The sequence below is a fragment of the Orbicella franksi genome, chromosome 12 (assembly GCF_964199315.1).
Source record: "Orbicella franksi chromosome 12, jaOrbFran1.1, whole genome shotgun sequence".
Taxonomy (NCBI): Eukaryota; Metazoa; Cnidaria; class Anthozoa; order Scleractinia; family Merulinidae; genus Orbicella; species Orbicella franksi.
Window position 1 is genome coordinate 20,424,263 of NC_138156.1, and position 17,197 is coordinate 20,441,459.

The window sequence follows — 17,197 nt, forward strand, 5'->3', positions numbered from 1 at the left end:
CTGTCATAAAATCAAATACTTGCATATTCCTCCAACAGATTATTTTCGATGAGGCAAATTTTCCCGCCCTCTTCAATGTTCCTGTTGGCGCGTAAAGTAAACACATGTGCAACAACAGCACGGAAAAAATTGTCCAAGTCGTAAGTTGAATTTGAAACCTAAACTTCCCAACAGAATTCGACACTTTTTTCTCCTTACAGTATGAATATAATATCAAGTGGACAGGTAATGAAAATATAGGCTCCGTGTAGAGGTGGACTCTTTCTTTTCACGCGGAAAAAGTAGAGAGCTTACGTAAAACATGACGGCAATGAACGGCAGCGAGAATGTCACTGAACAACGCGCTTATGAGCAGAACAAGAAGTGTAGCAGCCCTCGTAAGCTGGTTATTCTTTTGCTTGTTAGCAGCTGTTATAATTTTGGTATTAGGGGCATTGATTCTGTTATTTGTCCTATTGTCCTCTCAAAGGGTAACAAAGTCGACCGTTCATTATGCACCTTTCTACGTTTCGCCGGTAACCGTCCTTTGCAAATCAACAACGTGAAATGACCAAGTTTCTTGAAGAACGTGAAATTCTGAAGTATTGATATAAATACATTTTCTAAAAGGAGTCGTCCTCGCCGCCGCCGTCTTTTTCTCGGTTTTTTCTGTCTTCAAAATATGACGAATCGCGCGAATCGTAAAATACATGAGTAAACAGGTGCTAGAACACAACCAAGTTAAAGAAAATCCTTCTTTAATTGAAGTTAATGGAGACTGCAACTTTGTCACAATTTCCTCTCGCTTTTAATTATCACGTTAACTTATATTGCTTGGAAAACTCCGAGAATAAAGAAAACGTTACGAGCACGCTTGAACACCGAGGACCCAGCCATAAGAATCTTGATTTTCTTGATTTTCTTTACCATTTAATTTTATTCCGTTCATAACAAATTAGCGATTAACGAGACCACTTTAAGGCCCCGACCACACTTCGCCGGGGGAATTTGAAAACGCAGTTTTATTTCTACGGTTAGGCCTACCGTCCACACTAATCCGCCACGGAAACAGGACTTTTCAAAAACGCTCTTCAAACCGAAGGAATTTGAAAACGCCGGCTTTGTGTTTTGGTGCCGGACGGAAAACACTTTTAAAGCGGAGTTTTTCGAAAACGATAACATCGCGATAATCGTGTGATTTACCTGCCCGAGTTTTCCTCAAACACAAATCCAAAATGACCGGTGATCGTTGCGTTTTCAATTTTCTCCAACGTACTGTGGACGGAAAACTTTTGACGCGTTTTCAGAGTGAAAACGCCGTTTTCAAAATTCTCCGGCGTAGTGTGGACAAAGCAATATTCAACACAACTTTCAGAATTCTCACAGTTTATTATCCATTTTCTCCCATTCAATTTCACTCGTTCAGATCACAGGATTCTGAATTAAATAAATCAATTGTTCATACACAATTCTACATTCACATCATTTAAATACTATCTATTAAATATGAAGATCTACCTACAATCATTTGTACCTAGTAAAAACCCTATATGAAAATAAAAAGATGAAATGATCATGGAAATTAACTACAGAATAAAATGCTTCAATATTACAGTGAAAGGAATTGTAAGTAATCTAGAATGATCCACGATGGGTTTTTGATTAAACATTGGCAGAGATGAAAGACATTTTATGGGGAATTTAAAGTGACGAAATGGTTCTTTCATTGAATTGGCTTCATGCGATTAAAATTCGTGCGAATACGGATTTAAAGGATTTGGACGACGGAGGCATAGATTACAGTGACGAATCGAGAAAAAAACGGCGTCTTGTCCCCAGTTTTTCGCAAGAGAGACTTCCCGTCCCCTCTAACCAACTATAGAGACATTTTGGCCCCATTTTTACTCTGGAGTGTTCACCACAACCTTCAGCCAACACAGAATAAAGAGAAAAAACATCAGGCCGTATTCCGGCGTGAAAGTACAGCTTACTTTTTCAAATCAACGCATTTGCCTTCGTTTAAGAAAAATATATGACCGCTTACTGAAATCATACATTTTAACTTTGAGGAGCTTAAAGAACACCTTAATTTTCTGCTGCTCTTAACCAAGATAAAGAATAAAATGTCAAACCAACGACGAACTTAAATAAAGGAACTACGTCACTGTTTGCGCATTTTAAAAAGTCTAGCTTAAATTTTTCAAGTTCGTCGTTTGTAATCCGTGTCAATCTTCAGCATCCTTAACCATCCTTGTTCCTTTATAGTTCAATATTGTCTCTGTTATCTCTTTTGTGTTTCTCAAACTTAGTTAACTATTATTTTCAGGTTTCCTTCAATTTAAATGTAATTTTGTATGTTTACAAAATAACTCCAAATAACGTGACTGAGCTCCTTTTAATTTACGCGTTAGGAAGTGAATTTAAAGGAATGGATTTTTACGAGATGCGTCGTAAACTCAAAAATAAAATAGGATTGGTCTCTATCCAACATTTTCTATGTACAGATTAAAACACAAGCGTTACTCAAGCTAAGCTATCTATTTAAAAACAATATTTATATTCACTGGGATAATTGTTTGCAGCCATCTTGAATCGAGGAGTATCGACTCCTGACCAAGCACTCGGGTTTCCGACAATCATACGAATTTGTTACGAAGGTGCCCGAGAAGACTCGGCAAAACAACGGAAAGAGTGATTCAAGATGGCAGTAAGTCAAGTCAACCAATAATATCGATGTTAACATGTCTTTTCACAAACTTGGCACATAGCATGGGATAAATGGTGCTGTGTCACACGCTGGACTCTGTAATGATCAGTTGAACGTCGTGACGACTCTTCCTACGAAAATTAATGAAAAGTTTGTTACACATGCTTAAATAAGCGAAAAAACGTTTGATACCGGGTTTTGTTGGTGATCGACGGAACATTTTTAATTTTGTGTATTACCGGACACGTCCGAATCCGCCGAAAGAAGAATTTGTTTTCAGATACCAATATAGGCATGCAATGCGTGCAAAAGCTAAACCTACATTGTGGAAGGTTTGTGCACTTTTTGGTGCCAAACTCGTTCAAGACTAAGTCTTGTTTTGTTCTTTCATTAAGTGGACAATTTTTTTCGTCAAGCTCTTTGGCCCCCTTCCTCCTTTTCATTCAAATTTTAAGATTTTTTAAGGATCCAACTTATACTTTCCACGGATCTTCAAGACCATAAATTTTCATTTTCAAACTATAGGACTTTCAAGATGCGTGCTAAATGTGACACTGTAACATAGCCCTCTTCGCATACCATTGAATAATGATCTTACATATAGCCAGATTATTTGTTAGACAACACTTTTGCCGCTTTTGCCGCTTTTGCCGCTTTTGGTTGACCGCTGTGGTTTGTGTAATGTTTTCTAGCAAACTCCTTGCGTAGTAGGTTCCACTCAAGGTCTGGTCACATCATGACAACAGGAATCTCAGCCAGCAACGTCTATTAGGCAATTTAAAGTTCACCACACAGGGCGCACTACAGAATTAGAATGGAAATAACTCACACGTACTTTTCATTCGGCGGACGTATGAAGGGGACGTGATTGTAGAGGACTTGCCAGATGTCTTTGTGGCGGTGTGTACTGGTCACTTGTAGGAACTGTAGAGTCCTACACAAAAACGGAAACAGAAACAGGTCGGTTACATTAAAGATTCGTTGACTCATCGCCACAGAGCCAACCCGGGACTCCGGTCGTTTGAATCATCCACGGGCAATTATAAAATCCACCCTGAGTATGACGAACATGAAATTTCTCCCTAAATATCAATACGTCATGGAGAAGACATGTATCGAGAAAAACAAAAATCATCATTTACTTGCCCCCAGGCAGCACCCAAAGTCTATCGTTCAGGCGACTAACTTACTCATGCTCTAAGGATGTCCTCTCTAGTTATCATTCTTTTATGCTACATGTTTTGTGGCATAAGGACTAAATAATTAGAAAGATTACAAAGGAAGATAGTAATTACTGGTTGAAGCATTAAAGAGAACGGTCTGGAGTTACTATAAATGTTACTGTTATCGTTGCGGTATTCACGCTGTGACTATTATAACACGAATGCACGAGTCTTAACAAAAAAACCGACAGAAAAATAATGCAAGGAACGTTTTTTTCTGAGGTGGTATGGCGTGACACGATAGCTAACCTGCTTAGGACTTCCGGTCAGAGAGAAGGTGGAAGATTGTTCGAGGTTTTGAACCATTTGACGAGACTCCGCCAGCAGACGATGAAGTTTACTGGTCGGTGAACTGTCCCCCTCCGCCTGGGGTAAGAACGAAAAAGAGGAGAAAGAAAAGACGAGTTCACTTAACTTTCCAAGGGGCAGGGCAGCCCTGTCACGCAAGTTATCGGAACTTGTGTTAGTGTATTATGAGTCCTATCTATAGTATTATGTTGGCGAGTCACGTTAGTAGTTATGTGTAACATATAAAACTTTTCAAATCCTGACTTCTCTTTAACATGTTATGTGACATACATCCAAACAGGTAACGAGAATAAGTTGGAGTACAGTTGAACCTCCTGTAAGCGGCCACCCAATATGTCAAGCCTAGGTGGTCGCTTACGAGAGCTTAGACCATACTGGGTCAAAATTTAACCTCATTAGCATGTGGTAACTAAAGAGACTTACTCCATGTTTTAAATGCTTTATTCCTGTGAAAAGTGTATTTCGAGAAAAATGCGGTACTTCCCATTGTGAAATTTCCGTCTCTTGTACTACCCAGGAATGTAATAATGTTACAACACCTTATTATCTTATTATCGCGGTCGCTCACGAGAGGTGGTCACTTACAAGAGGTTCCAAATATAGCAATTTGACTTGGAAACTTTTGTTATTTTGGAAAACTGGTCGTTGAAGATAGGTCCAGTTGCAACCACCCACAGCGTTTTACCCTCCCTAATGAAGTAAAGTTCGAACGTTGCAAAATCTGCTAGTTGCCATTAGCGACCTGCCATGCTGCTGCTGAGCAACTCCTCTGACCAAAATCGCGGATTCAGTCAATACACAGAGCCGGGAATACGACCGCAAGAAAAGAGAGCTGTTTCACACTGGTGTCTCATTGTGAAAATTTCATTCTATCTGAATAAGTCAAGATAAGTTCCCGAGCTGTAAAAAACAGCCGTTTTTTATCGCTTGTTTCATTTTGCGGCAAAAACGCCAGTATCTACGTCCAACCGTTGAAACCTTCTAAATCTGTCACGCAACACTCACCTTAGGCGGTGACGACTTCGTCACAGACATACCAGCTGAATAAGGAGAAAACGCATCCCCAGGCCTTGACGTTGTCGCGGAATTCAACTCCACAGGCCTACCAGCCGAGAAAGGTAAAAAGCTAGTGTGGTCCTCTGTCCTGGCGCTCGTGATTGACATGTTGCCTATCGGTGGGTACATGTCGGTTCGTGTGTTGGGAGTGCTGAAGTAAGATGGATTTCTGAAGGACAACAAGGTAAAACCTGTTTAAGTCTAGTCTAAAAGCAAACTCTCCCAGAATAGGTGGTTGGGAGGGGGGAGCTCTCCTTCCCTCTACTCTACACTCCCTTTTCTCCAAGGACTGCTAAGTGAGCTTGTTCGCGAGCTAGTTAAACTCAAAGGAACTTAGTCTCACTAGACTTGGTTTGCTGTCCACCTCAATCATTCCCAATGTAAGCCATCCTTGCTTATTAGACGTGTTTAACATATATTTCTACCGTACTAAACTAATTTATCTATTGAAAGATGATAATGTACCATCTCACTTTGTCGGGACATTTCCTATAAATTTTCCTAGCGAACGAAGAAGATACTGATACTCGCCTAGACCAAACAAAGCCTAAACGATGACTTTCTTCTAGTTTTCAAGTTTCTGAATATACAGTCAAAACAACTGCAGATGACAGGTGCCAGTCAAGACGATTTAGCCCGAAAAAACAGTATTAAATTTTCCCTGCGGTAAATCGTAAATTGCAAAACTTTATTTCACCTTGGTGGCAAGAACGTTTCTACATTGGAGCTTGCGAAGCCTCTGTCTGAAGTCATTGCGGACTGCAATGGATCGTGAGATAGGTTGTCAAAGTCATCAGTCAAGTCACTTCCGGCTGTGGCGTGCATGGAAAGGGCGGACACTCCACCACCTCCTGAAATGACGTAGTAGGGATGCCCCTTATTAGCCAAGCAAAGCAATCACAGGCAACAGACAACGCAAAATTTGTAGCAAAACTTGTTCGTTTTCTTACCGGGAATATAGGCAGACAGATCGCCATCAACTCCCTTAGAAACTATCGGACCTACAAGGGGAAAAAAAACAGTGCAGTAGTTACTCACAGTCATCAGAACCGTTCCACTTCCAGGTTAGTATAGCCTACGAACACAGACGTATTTCCGAATGTCACTTGTCTTCGGCAGGAGACAAGCGATAGCCGGAAATACGTAAGCGTTCCTAGGCTAAGCTTAGTAGAGATACATGTAACAGTAAGTTTTGACAACTTTCAGTCGGAATTCCAAACCTGTCAGAGCCAACGATTGCATGTGTAACAACTTAGTTTGCAGTTAACCAGACAAACAGAACGCCTAAAGAAACCCTTATTGCATTTTTCACAAACAATGCAAGTCAAAGAGCTGACATCAAATTTCACTCTTATGCACAGTAGGAGAAAATTGAAGTCTGTCACAGGCTACTGAAAAGGTCTGTTGCTAAATTTTTCACTCTGAAATAATCTCTCTATCAGCAAAGACCATTTCACCCTTTTTCGCGTGTAATGTTTTTCACCGCATTATTTTTCCAGGACCAATGCCGCCACAAAAAATGAAAAATCAACATACCGTCATAATCCATTGATCTGGTTGATGCTTCGTCCTAGGAAAGTATAAAGATTTCTACAAGTCAAGATTTGCACACTTACTGGGGTAGCCCAAGTACACAGGTGGGTCTTTCCCGCGCTTATGACGTAGCTCTACAAAAATCTGGGATTTCTGATCAGTTGTTTATCGCGTTTGAAATTTCGCGCCAAAGTCGGCTGTGTGCTTGAAAAAGCCCGCCTTGTTACCACATCAAAACGTGGTCACTTTCTTTTGTTGCCAAGGAAAGCCAAGTCAAAGAGGATTTAAATAGTGACTCAACTTTATTATAAGGAGAACTGAATTCGAGTATGAGCTGTTTTGAACTCTCAAAGAGAAACTGATTATTAAAAAAATTGTTTAATCTCTCCGCAGAGGTTCCCGAGAGAATCACCGCGCGCATTGTATTTCCCTTTTCTGTCTCTCGACACTCGCTTGTACGAGCCAAAAACAGACGCCTCTGTGGAGAAGAGATTTTGGATACTCACCTGGCTGTCGAAGTAATCGCCGTTGAGATTGTAACTTGTCGCATCGTAAAAGCTGTTGATAGCTTTCTTCTCCTCATCTGGAGGATTAGACTCCACCTCTGAGATTTTACTGCACAAAAAAAGTAAATTGAATTTAGCAAATAAATGAAATATTGTTACCAGCTTGTGCTTTCCTTAGCTTACCATGTTCAGTTCTTGCACCAGAGACAGGAGAACTTAACAATTGAAATTTACAAACAAACTTTTTATAGCTTTGTTTGTCTCCACCTGAAAACTAAAGTCACAGTGGCTGAAAATGTCCAGGAGCAAAATCTTACTCGTTTGTCTTTTTTTTTCTCCTTTTCAGAGCTTACTGCTATTTCCTGAACGTAAATTAACCATTTCCACTTTATCGCAAAACTTGGATCGTACTTGAAAGTTTGCATCTCTGTTACATTATCAATGCTAATCGTGATTGACGTCTTCACACGGACCCAGTTTCATTACAAGGAACTTGAAGAAATACAGACGGCCACACTGAACAGAAATTAAAACAAAAAAAAACTTTTCACTAACAAAACAATTCGATGGAAAACTACAACTTACTCAGGCTCCGTGACATGTTTGGATAACATATCATGAGAACTTTGTAACTGGAGCTGCATGTAGGAAATGTCGCGTTGTTGTCGTTCACAGATCTGCCAAGAGAAATTCAACATTAAGACAATGCGTTGCTACAAATGGTGTTTTATTATATTAGCTTGGTCCAGGCCTATCACACTGGAAGGGAAGAGGAAAAAAGAAAATGTCAGGACGATCATTCCCCCCGAGGGGTTGACTCCCATATGAAAAGGACATGGGAGCTCGCCGTACCTTTTAGGGGTTAAAAACGCGGTTTTGTTACCTCGTGGGGTTTTCAGCCTCAAAACGTCCACAGCAGGAGCTTTTGCGGAACTTTTTAGGGTATCGAGCCGAAAAAAATATGACAGGAGATAATTTGTTGTTTTATAATTGATACCTCTTTAAGCCCCGGCCAAACGATCACAACATGTCAACGCAACATATTGCGCCCAACAATGTTGCAGTATGTTGCGATCGTTTGGCCGGGGCTAAGGGGTGAAAAACATTTCAAGCCATACGTACAAAACAGGATGTTGGTATCTTAAAAACTTTCCGAGAAGCACCCTCATCCGAGTTCCCCCGGACGACCTGGCAACGTCCTTGCCTTTCCACTTTTTGCGCGCGAATATTATGAGCACTATCTTCATTACACTTCATTTTATAACAACCTTTCTTATAAGGAAGGAAGAATGTCGAGACTATAATACTTTGGGAAAGATCACTGTGCATGTATGTACATACCTGTCGAAGGTTTTGAAGCTCTGAATCTGTTCTTTCTTGTTTTGACTTTTGTAAATCAAGTAGCTGATCTTTCCTCTTTTCTCTCTCACCTCAAGAAGAAAAAATATGTAATGCTATTATAAAAAAAACTGCAATAAATCAACTTTTGGCATTGTGTTCCCGATTCAATCCGTTATAACATAACTGAAAAGATCTTATGACTTTTAAGATAGGAATTTCTCTTCTTACCTGATAAGAAGAGCTCTTTTTGTAAGACTAAAATCTCCTGCTTTGTCTGAAATGAGGTAAGGAAAACCAAACATTACATTCACGTTTGATACTTTGACATTTTAGATTTTGAAGGCTTTAGACTAGAATCCGAAAGCTTACGTTTTAAAACTCTTAACCAGAGTACGTTTTTACTCAAGGTGTCTGATACAGTCATTAAAATAAGAAAATGATGTGATGGTAAACTTTCATTCGTTTAGTAAACTAAATCAGTCTGCTCCGGCCTCCTTCTTATCTTCAAGTGCTTTGTTTAATAATCCCCTACAATCCGCCTTGTGTGTGTGCCAAACAGCCTAGGTCGAGTTGTTTGAAAGCCTGTTAACGCTAACCCAGGATTAACATTTACCAAGTATTGTTTTTTGTTGTATAAATTTTTTCACTGCATATATTTTGCGTAGTTTGAGATTATTTAAAACTCAAAACTGAAGGACAAACAATATAAACAAAAAATCTCACCGAAAAGTCACAAAAATAGTGACATCAAAACTCCCGCTTATCCTCGTTAGCTTGAAAAACCTGGCACTGGGGCCCGTTTCTCGAAAGCCCCAGAAACCTTTCGGGCCCAGAAAGCCATAGCAAAATCATATTAAGAATATGTGAATAAAACAGCTCTGTAATCGTAAGGTTCTAGATTTTGCTATGGCTTTACGGGCCCGAAAAGTTTCCGGGGCTTTCGAGAAACGGGCCCCTGAATTGAAAGAATTATTTCGTTCAGTTCTGACGGTTAGTTATGAGAATTTTACCTTTGCTAATTCCGCTTGAACCTCGTCTGCATCACTAAACTGTTTACTAATATCACCTGAACGAAAACACAAAGAAACAACAAAACTGTCAAGTACAACGTGTATGCACATTTTTTTAAAAAAAAATCCAAATTTTCAAACTGCCAAACAAAAAGCTGTCCAGTTAAAAGTACCTCTAAGTTTTTCTACTTCATGTTTATTCGCTGTCGCCTGGTCTCTCCACTGGTCTCTTTCTGTCCTCAATGAGCTTTCAGTTTTTCTTAATTCCTGCAGAAAAAGAGTTGGCAATAGACCGTATTTCTCTGTCACCGGTTACCATTTACCATGTTACTTACTCAACACCATGTAGTTTCTTGTACTGAAAATTTGTATCCTTATTTGCAATCTGTAAAAATGTTTGGTCATGCAGTTGAAGTGACTTGTTGTTGTTGTTGACTTGGTGGTAATGGTTTATGAACTCTAACAAACTAGTTTCTAGAACAGGCGGGGTAGTGGGACATTGCACAAAGTGCCATAAACGAGCATGAATAAAATGAAGATGCGACCAGCACAGTTGTAATTGCAATTTAAGCAATTGCAAATAAAGCCCGGAAAAATATTTCAGAGCTTCAACGAGATTTGAACCTGTGGCCTACGTGAGCATGACACACGCAGGCGAGTGTGGAACGTGAACTAAGCATGTAGAATGATCTTCTTTCCCCTTTCCTACCCTACATGTACATACATGCAGGATCTGAATCCAAGTGGACAAAGGGAGAGTTCAGGCACATGCCAGAATGCACGCAATCAGCTGCAGGTCAATCCATGACCAATCGAAATGCCATAGTCATGCAATAATGCAAATGAAATTTTAAACATCAATCTTGCAGAGAACTTTCATAAAATTAACACAATCAATGTACAGTTTTATTTCTTGAGTATGTAGGTTTGTTTACTTCACTGTACAAATTACTGGCACTTACCTGACACAGGCCTTCAAGTCGTTTTATCTTTTGCTGTAATTCCCCTAAGCTTACATTTGCTTCCATAATGTCGTTATCCTTAAAAGACACAAAAGAAAATTCTGAATTATTTTCAAGAATAAAAAAAAAAATGCTTCAATAGTTTGATCCAGCATTGCTGTGTTCTACAAGCTTGCTCTTTGGGCAAGGTGAAACTACAGTGGCTGTCGAGAACTTGAACCGGGGGGGGGGGGGGTGTTTTGCTTGCCCTACCGGCTTTTCGTGCTTCTGTGATTTGATTTCTTCTTTTTTTACCCAAAATAAGGGAGGCCGGGTCCTCCAGGCCCTCCCCTAGATGTGCCACTGAACTATAATAAACTTTTCAGTGCAAGTACATGAACATGATCAAGTTCTTTGATTTGATGACTAGGCCACACCTTAGGAAAAATAGCACGTACTTTGTAACATACCTTAAGTTTAAGTTTTGTTAAAAGTTCCTGCTCTCTGGCTTGAAGCTGTCCTATTGTGTTTGATAACTCTCTCATGGATGACGTTAAAGCACTGTTCTTCTCCTAAGAATAACAGGAATCAATAACATTGTATCTGTTGGCAACGACTATAAAGGTAAATCATACAAGTATGGGAAGGACTGTTCAAAGCAAATATTGAGAGCCTCTGAAAACTCAAATGACCCAGGCCAAATCATTATTCTTTAAGAACTACATACAAGAATAAACAGAAAACTTACTTCAAGTTCCTGCACTTGGTGAAGTGAAGTATTTGCATGCTCAGAAACTTGTTGAAGTTGGAGCTATAGACAAAAAGAGAATGGAAAATTGGTTTAATTCTATAATATTGTACTTTATGACTGAGAGCAGAACTTGCTCTATCTTCAGTTCCATACCTGAGTATCTTCCAGTTCTTTGCCTTTGTTCTTTTCTTCTGTTTCTGAAGCCTTTAGCCTTAAAACAGAGTTAGCTTCACATCAGTACCATACATGTATGCGGTAGTTACATAGTCATGTTATGATGTACATCTAAATGTAGCTGTGATACAAATTTACATCAGGGAATTTCAAGGTCAGAGGTCAAACTTACACAATCACGTAATATCAACTACATGTAAATATTCAATATTACTGTGCCAGGGGTCCACAGTACAACTGTACATGCACATTATGTAACTCATTAAACTGATATATAGCACCACAGTTTTCAGCGGAAAGACAACGGGCAAGCCTCGAGAAGAAAATAGACCAATTAAGCCCTAGCAGTCCTTTTTTGTCCTGAATTTCTGTTTATGCCACAAACTAATAAGAAAGTTATGTAATCAGTAAACCAGTCCTTTTAGGGTCAAGTTTAGTAACATTGTAATTTTTAGCAAATGAGTGAAAATCATACACCACTGTTGCCTGGAAATTAAACATGGTGGCCTCTTCAAGTGAAATAACTGTTGTGACATGCTTTCGTAGCTAAACTGGGAGAGGACTAACATATAAATGTCAAACACCTAACCTGAAACTGCTGTTCGCCATTTGTCATTAACGTGAAAACTCTGGTGTTAAATGCCTCTATTCACAACAGAATTAAATGTCGACTCTGATATATAAACTGTAGGACACACTTTGAAACTACCAACTACACTGAATGTAAAAATATGTAATGATTACATTATGAGTATAATAATAGAAATTACCTTGCTTGCATTCCTTTCAATTGTTCATTTCTACTTTTAAGTTCACCTGTTGTAAAAAAGTATATCATGAATCAAATTTTGCTCTTGAAATAAGTACTGTAAAAAAACCTTCACAAAAAAGCCACATGTTGGACTGCTCTAACCAGTGTTAATGTGCTTATCAGGGCTGTCATTAAGGGCCGTAACCCTTAACACCTGTTAAGGCTGAGTATGCTGGAATTTCCCTTCATGGTATGGGTGAAATTGCCTGTTGTTGATAGAATTCACCCACAAAGTAACAAGTTTGCTACAGGTGTGCAGAACAAGGGTATAGGCGACTCAAAAGTTAATGACAGCCCTGCTTATTAAACCAGGCAATTTTAGGCCACCAGCTCTGGAACAAAAAGGCCACACAGCATTTTTGCAAGTTTCCTGTTGCAGGACAGTTCATTTGTCAACTTATTGTCACTCCTGGTGAGAGAGAGGTGCTGTCTTCAAAATGTCTCACTCCCTCAACCTCCCAACATAGATTACGACATATAATAGCATCTTCCACATACAGTACATGTATTTAGGTATGTACTAGCTGTAAAAATAAGTCTCACTTACTTTCAAGCCTAGAGGATCTTTTCTCAAGAGCAAACACCTACACCAAAAGGAAATTTTAAAAGTCAGCCCAAATGTATATCAACAATTTATAGTCTGAGCACACAAACTGAATTAGAGGAGCTTAATTGATATCTCATCTGTACTGGAAGTTAAATAGCAACTGATCTGCCTCTATTAGTATTAATTTTCTCAACTTCAATTAAAACAAACTTTCAATTGAAGTTGAGAAAATTAATACTAATAGAGGCAGATCAGTTATTATTTAACTTCCAGTACAGTTGAGACATCAAGCTCCCCTAATTCAGAAAAAGTTTTTAAAAGTGCATACTTACAACATGAAGTACTAACCAGCGATAAAACTGTAACTTACAGTGTATGTAATATATTTAATGCTACTCACCCTCTGCCTGTCCTCTTCCCATGCGACAATCTGTTTTTGATGCGCTTGTACCATATCATTTAATTCTCTATTTGACATAGACAAATATAGATTATTAACATATCATGCATAATTTATTTCACAAGGGGCTCAAAAAAAAACTTGGCATGAATTTCAGCTTGCCCTTGGGACAAACAGCTCTCAAATTTTGCTTGCCCTGGTTAAGTCTTGTTCAATGTAATGTAATTTGGAATTTGTATTAAAATTAAAGTCAAAGTTATTAAAAGTCTTAGTTTGCTCTTTTAATGATTAAGTTGACAGACATCTTGCCTGATCCTTTGCCCATTGTGCAAGTGAGAATGAAAGGCTTCTTGCCCAGAGGGAAAATTTACTTGTCCTGGACAACTGGATGGCACTATGTTCAGGCACTGTTCACATCATTATTTTATTCTTAATCTGTGATGGTTATTGTATGCTTATGAAAAAAGAGCAAGTCAGAATGGATCATAAACCAGTTCAAAGTATAATTACCTGTCTCTATCTTTGAGTTCTCCTATCAGTAACTGAAGTTCACGCCTTTGTCTTTGGATTGTATCACTGTCAACGTCAGAGAGCTGAAAACATATTACAAAATTAAATGTGACTAAGCTCCAATTTCTGTTGCGACTACCTTGCACAAGATTATTCAGTCGCATTTGTTGCTCTTCCTAGATGGGCCCTGTGAGTCTCGCACCTCTGTGGGTCAACTTAAACTCCGATCTTATGCTAGCCACGGCTGTCAATAAGCACCGTAACCCGCAATACCTGCTACAGCTGAGAATGCTTGATGGGCCCTTGATGTTACGGGTGAACTTGCCTGTTTAGTGATATAAATATCAATAAAATAACAAGTTTGTCACGAGTGTGGAGATCAAGACTACAAGTGACTCAGGACTTGATGACAGCCCTGCCAGCTCACATCTACATGTACATGTATGCATCAAATTGCTCAGGCCTAGCTCAAAACATTTGAGCTATTTTAGCCTTTACTAATAGCCACCTTCAATAATATGTGAACTCAGAAGTTCAAAATGTACATATTAGTAATGATTGCATTTTTCACTTCCATCAATCATCAATTTGAAAACATTCAATGACCCTTGAAAAAGAAACAAACGAAATGGATTGAAATGAACCGATTGTAGGCCAAAAAAATGGCCTTTTGAACCCACTAAGTGAACATTTTGTTTCCTGGGAAAGCTGCTGGGATAATTGACAGCAGCAAAATATGTTCCACTATGAACATGCAGAGTTTGCACAGTATTGAAAGATGCAGCACCCTCCACAAATATTAATAAACCATCGACTTGCTCTAGGAAAATGCAAATCCATAAACTAACCTGTTTACTGGTAGGAGAGAGGGAGCTGTTGTGTAGTCTTGGACTTGTTGCTCTGTGTATACTAGGACTTACTGGTCGACGGACAGGACTTGTGCTGCGTAATGGAGATTTGCTCCGCTGGACACGGGATGGACTAACACCTGTCTGGTAGCTTGTGTTGCTTGTTCTTGGTTTGTAACTACTCGGTGATGTTGAAGAGAAAGATGAAGATATGGGCTAAAATTGTAAAAAGATAAAATTAATTGCATCTGTTCAGTATAACGTGAATCAAAGCAGTTAGAGAGGTCTACTACATGTACGTCATGTCTTTGCCACACTACAGGGAGCTGAAATACTTATCATGCTACCTGTGTTTAAAATAAATGTAAAGTTTGCTGTTGGTAACAAATCCTCTAAAATTACTCTATAAAAAGAAATAATTTCTCACCTTTGTTTTGGGCGTGCTGTGGAATAAATTACTTGAATCATATGAACTATAACCTATAATGTAGATGTGAAGGAAAACAAACATGTGTCAAAATTGCATGTACATGGAGCCCCTCTTAACAAACACAACACGTACTCTACGAGACCAAATTAACTGACTTTGGGACCAAAAAATTCCAGCTGCTCTTGAGATCTACAGAGATCCATTATCGATCATGTCTCAGATTGATAATGCAGCTGTGGCTATGCACTTCTTGACTGCCAACTGCTGAGTTGCTCTCATCTGGACCGCTGAGGGTAAGAGAAGCATGGCAGACTGAAGATTATGAGGAGTAGAACTGTTGAGGCCGACCAAAAAGACCTGGGCTGGACTACATGAAGCTGGAATGAGGTGAAACAGTATACTCACAGGCACAAAGAGAATGATTGAGTGAGCAAGTGAGTGACAGGGCTCAAAAACACTTGAATTCTATATTGTCATGGGACAAACAGCCCACAAATTTTGCTTGCCCTGGGCAAGTCTCATATGTAAGTCACTTTGTTTTTTATCTTGTTGGCAGATGACTTGCCTGGGCCCCTTGCCCATTGGGCAAGTGAAATGAAAAGTTACTTGCCCGGTAGAAAAATCTACTTGTCCTGGCTGACTAGAAGACACTTTTTTCAAACCCTGAGTTACACTGTAATAGAGCAAAAACCCTGTGTGATCCTGGGAAGCTGGGCTACAGTGCATTACCTTGCACTCAAGGAAAGCAAACAATAGTTCAAGATAGCAGAGGGTTCTATTTAGATACCTAAGAGGAGAGTGTAAATGGGTGAAAAAGTATTTAGAGCCAAAAGTGATGTGAAATCATGTTAATTGGGTTCAAGACAACGAGCTTCAACTGTATTTGGCAATCACAATACCGTAGATCATGATTATAATGTACAACACTGGCTTCAAAAAATATTTTGAAAAAGTAGCAGTAAATTCAACCATAGATGCTCAATGGCCAATATTTTTTGCTTCATAGAAATACTTGCGCGTGCCATTAATTGTTCATTGATTTCAGTTTTAAACATAGATTATTACTTATTGGTGATGAAGTATGCCAGGTCATTTTCAAACCAATCTCAAGAGTTTAAGTTCCCGCGCGCAATTAGAAATTTTAACTTGTATCTGTAAAATTCACTTAAAATCAAACTTAAACCTAAAAATCCTTCAAAACTGCTATTGAAATTTGAAGTGACAAGTTCATTCAGTGTTCGCACTCTGGAATTGATGAAACAAACTGTTTTCGACCTCAATAGAATAAGCTTACTTTAGTTCTTGATTATTTTATATCCAGTGTCCTGTTTGGCAAACAGGTTAATTCACAGAGAACGTATTTATGTACAAATTATTAATGCACCTTTTGTTGAGGAGAGAAAGGTATTTAAGTTTAATTGAAATGTAGTTTTTCACGATTGAAAATTAAAAGAAAGTTGAATTTGACGCTTGAGTAGAGTTCAACATGGACACCTGGAGTTCTATAATTATAAGCTAAACATAAACACAAGACGTCTACCTACCTTTTCCAAGGTCTACTGGGAGTTGAACTCGTTTTTTTCCAGCCATTTCGCCACTGTATCCTTTCACGGGAAGTGATCCACCAAATCGATCCATTGATCAACGAAAAACGTTCGATTTCAATCAAAATTCGGTTCGATCGAATCACTGATCGAACGCAGACGTCGTGATCGCACAAATGACAACAAACCCTCGCCTTGGTGTTGACTACGCGCCCCAAACCACTTCTCACTCTTCTCCAGATAAAAGATTTTTCCCTGATGATCTTTGAGTCCGAAACTTATCCTCGAGGAAAGTAGCTCAAAATAAATGTTAACCGAATTTCGTTACTACAGACGCTGAAGACAAAAGTTGCGCGCGTGAACGACGCTTGTCAATGCGCATGCGTTTGTTATTTTTGGAATGCCGCTGGCTGCTGGCTTTTAAAAGTCTGTTAGTTGTTCTGCATGGGAGCGAAAAACAAATATTCAGTCAGTTGGAAAATAAACAACGGAAAACGAGGGACGCCATTCTAAAGTGTTATCCTTTCAGAGGACAGGAGATTTTGACAATATCACAGGTGTCATTTGTACAATTCAG

General features: G+C 39.1%; 1 protein-coding gene across 2 annotated transcripts; it reads right to left on the minus strand.

Annotated features, from left to right (window-relative positions):
• Nucleotides 1-1,348: 1,348 nt before the first annotated feature.
• Nucleotides 1,349-16,971, minus strand: LOC145462541 (uncharacterized). 2 transcript variants are annotated; one of them, XM_081446078.1, is made up of 24 exons: nt 16,621-16,971; nt 15,074-15,126; nt 14,647-14,862; nt 13,799-13,881; nt 13,289-13,355; nt 12,889-12,925; nt 12,301-12,346; nt 11,510-11,567; nt 11,354-11,416; nt 11,076-11,177; nt 10,627-10,704; nt 9,838-9,931; nt 9,665-9,720; nt 8,883-8,928; nt 8,655-8,743; nt 7,899-7,990; nt 7,314-7,422; nt 6,811-6,844; nt 6,225-6,275; nt 5,972-6,125; nt 5,224-5,443; nt 4,159-4,275; nt 3,522-3,620; nt 1,349-2,817 (listed from the first exon to the last, which is right to left on the minus strand). In XM_081446078.1, the coding sequence occupies exons 1-23, from the start codon at nt 16,712-16,714 to the stop codon at nt 3,525-3,527; spliced, it is 2,055 nt and encodes a 684-aa protein (XP_081302204.1). In that variant the 5' UTR covers nt 16,715-16,971; the 3' UTR covers nt 1,349-2,817; nt 3,522-3,524. The 2 variants fall into 2 exon arrangements, with proteins under 2 accessions (XP_081302204.1, XP_081302205.1); XM_081446079.1 differs by lacking the exon at nt 4,159-4,275.
• Between the last annotated feature and the right edge of the window lie 226 nt (nt 16,972-17,197).

Bases quoted from the DNA above. Each gene is read 5' to 3' on its own strand.
- LOC145462541 (XM_081446078.1), bottom strand. From the start codon at position 16,714: ATGGATCGATTTGGTGGATCACTTCCCGTGAAAGGATACAGTGGCGAA. The intron at 13,356-13,798 runs GTAATTATACTT...TATGTCAAATAG, and splicing joins GAACTCAAAGATAGAGACAG to AGAATTAAATGATATGGTAC. The intron at 7,991-8,654 runs GTATGTACATAC...TTCTCTTGGCAG, and splicing joins AGCTTCAAAACCTTCGACAG to ATCTGTGAACGACAACAACG.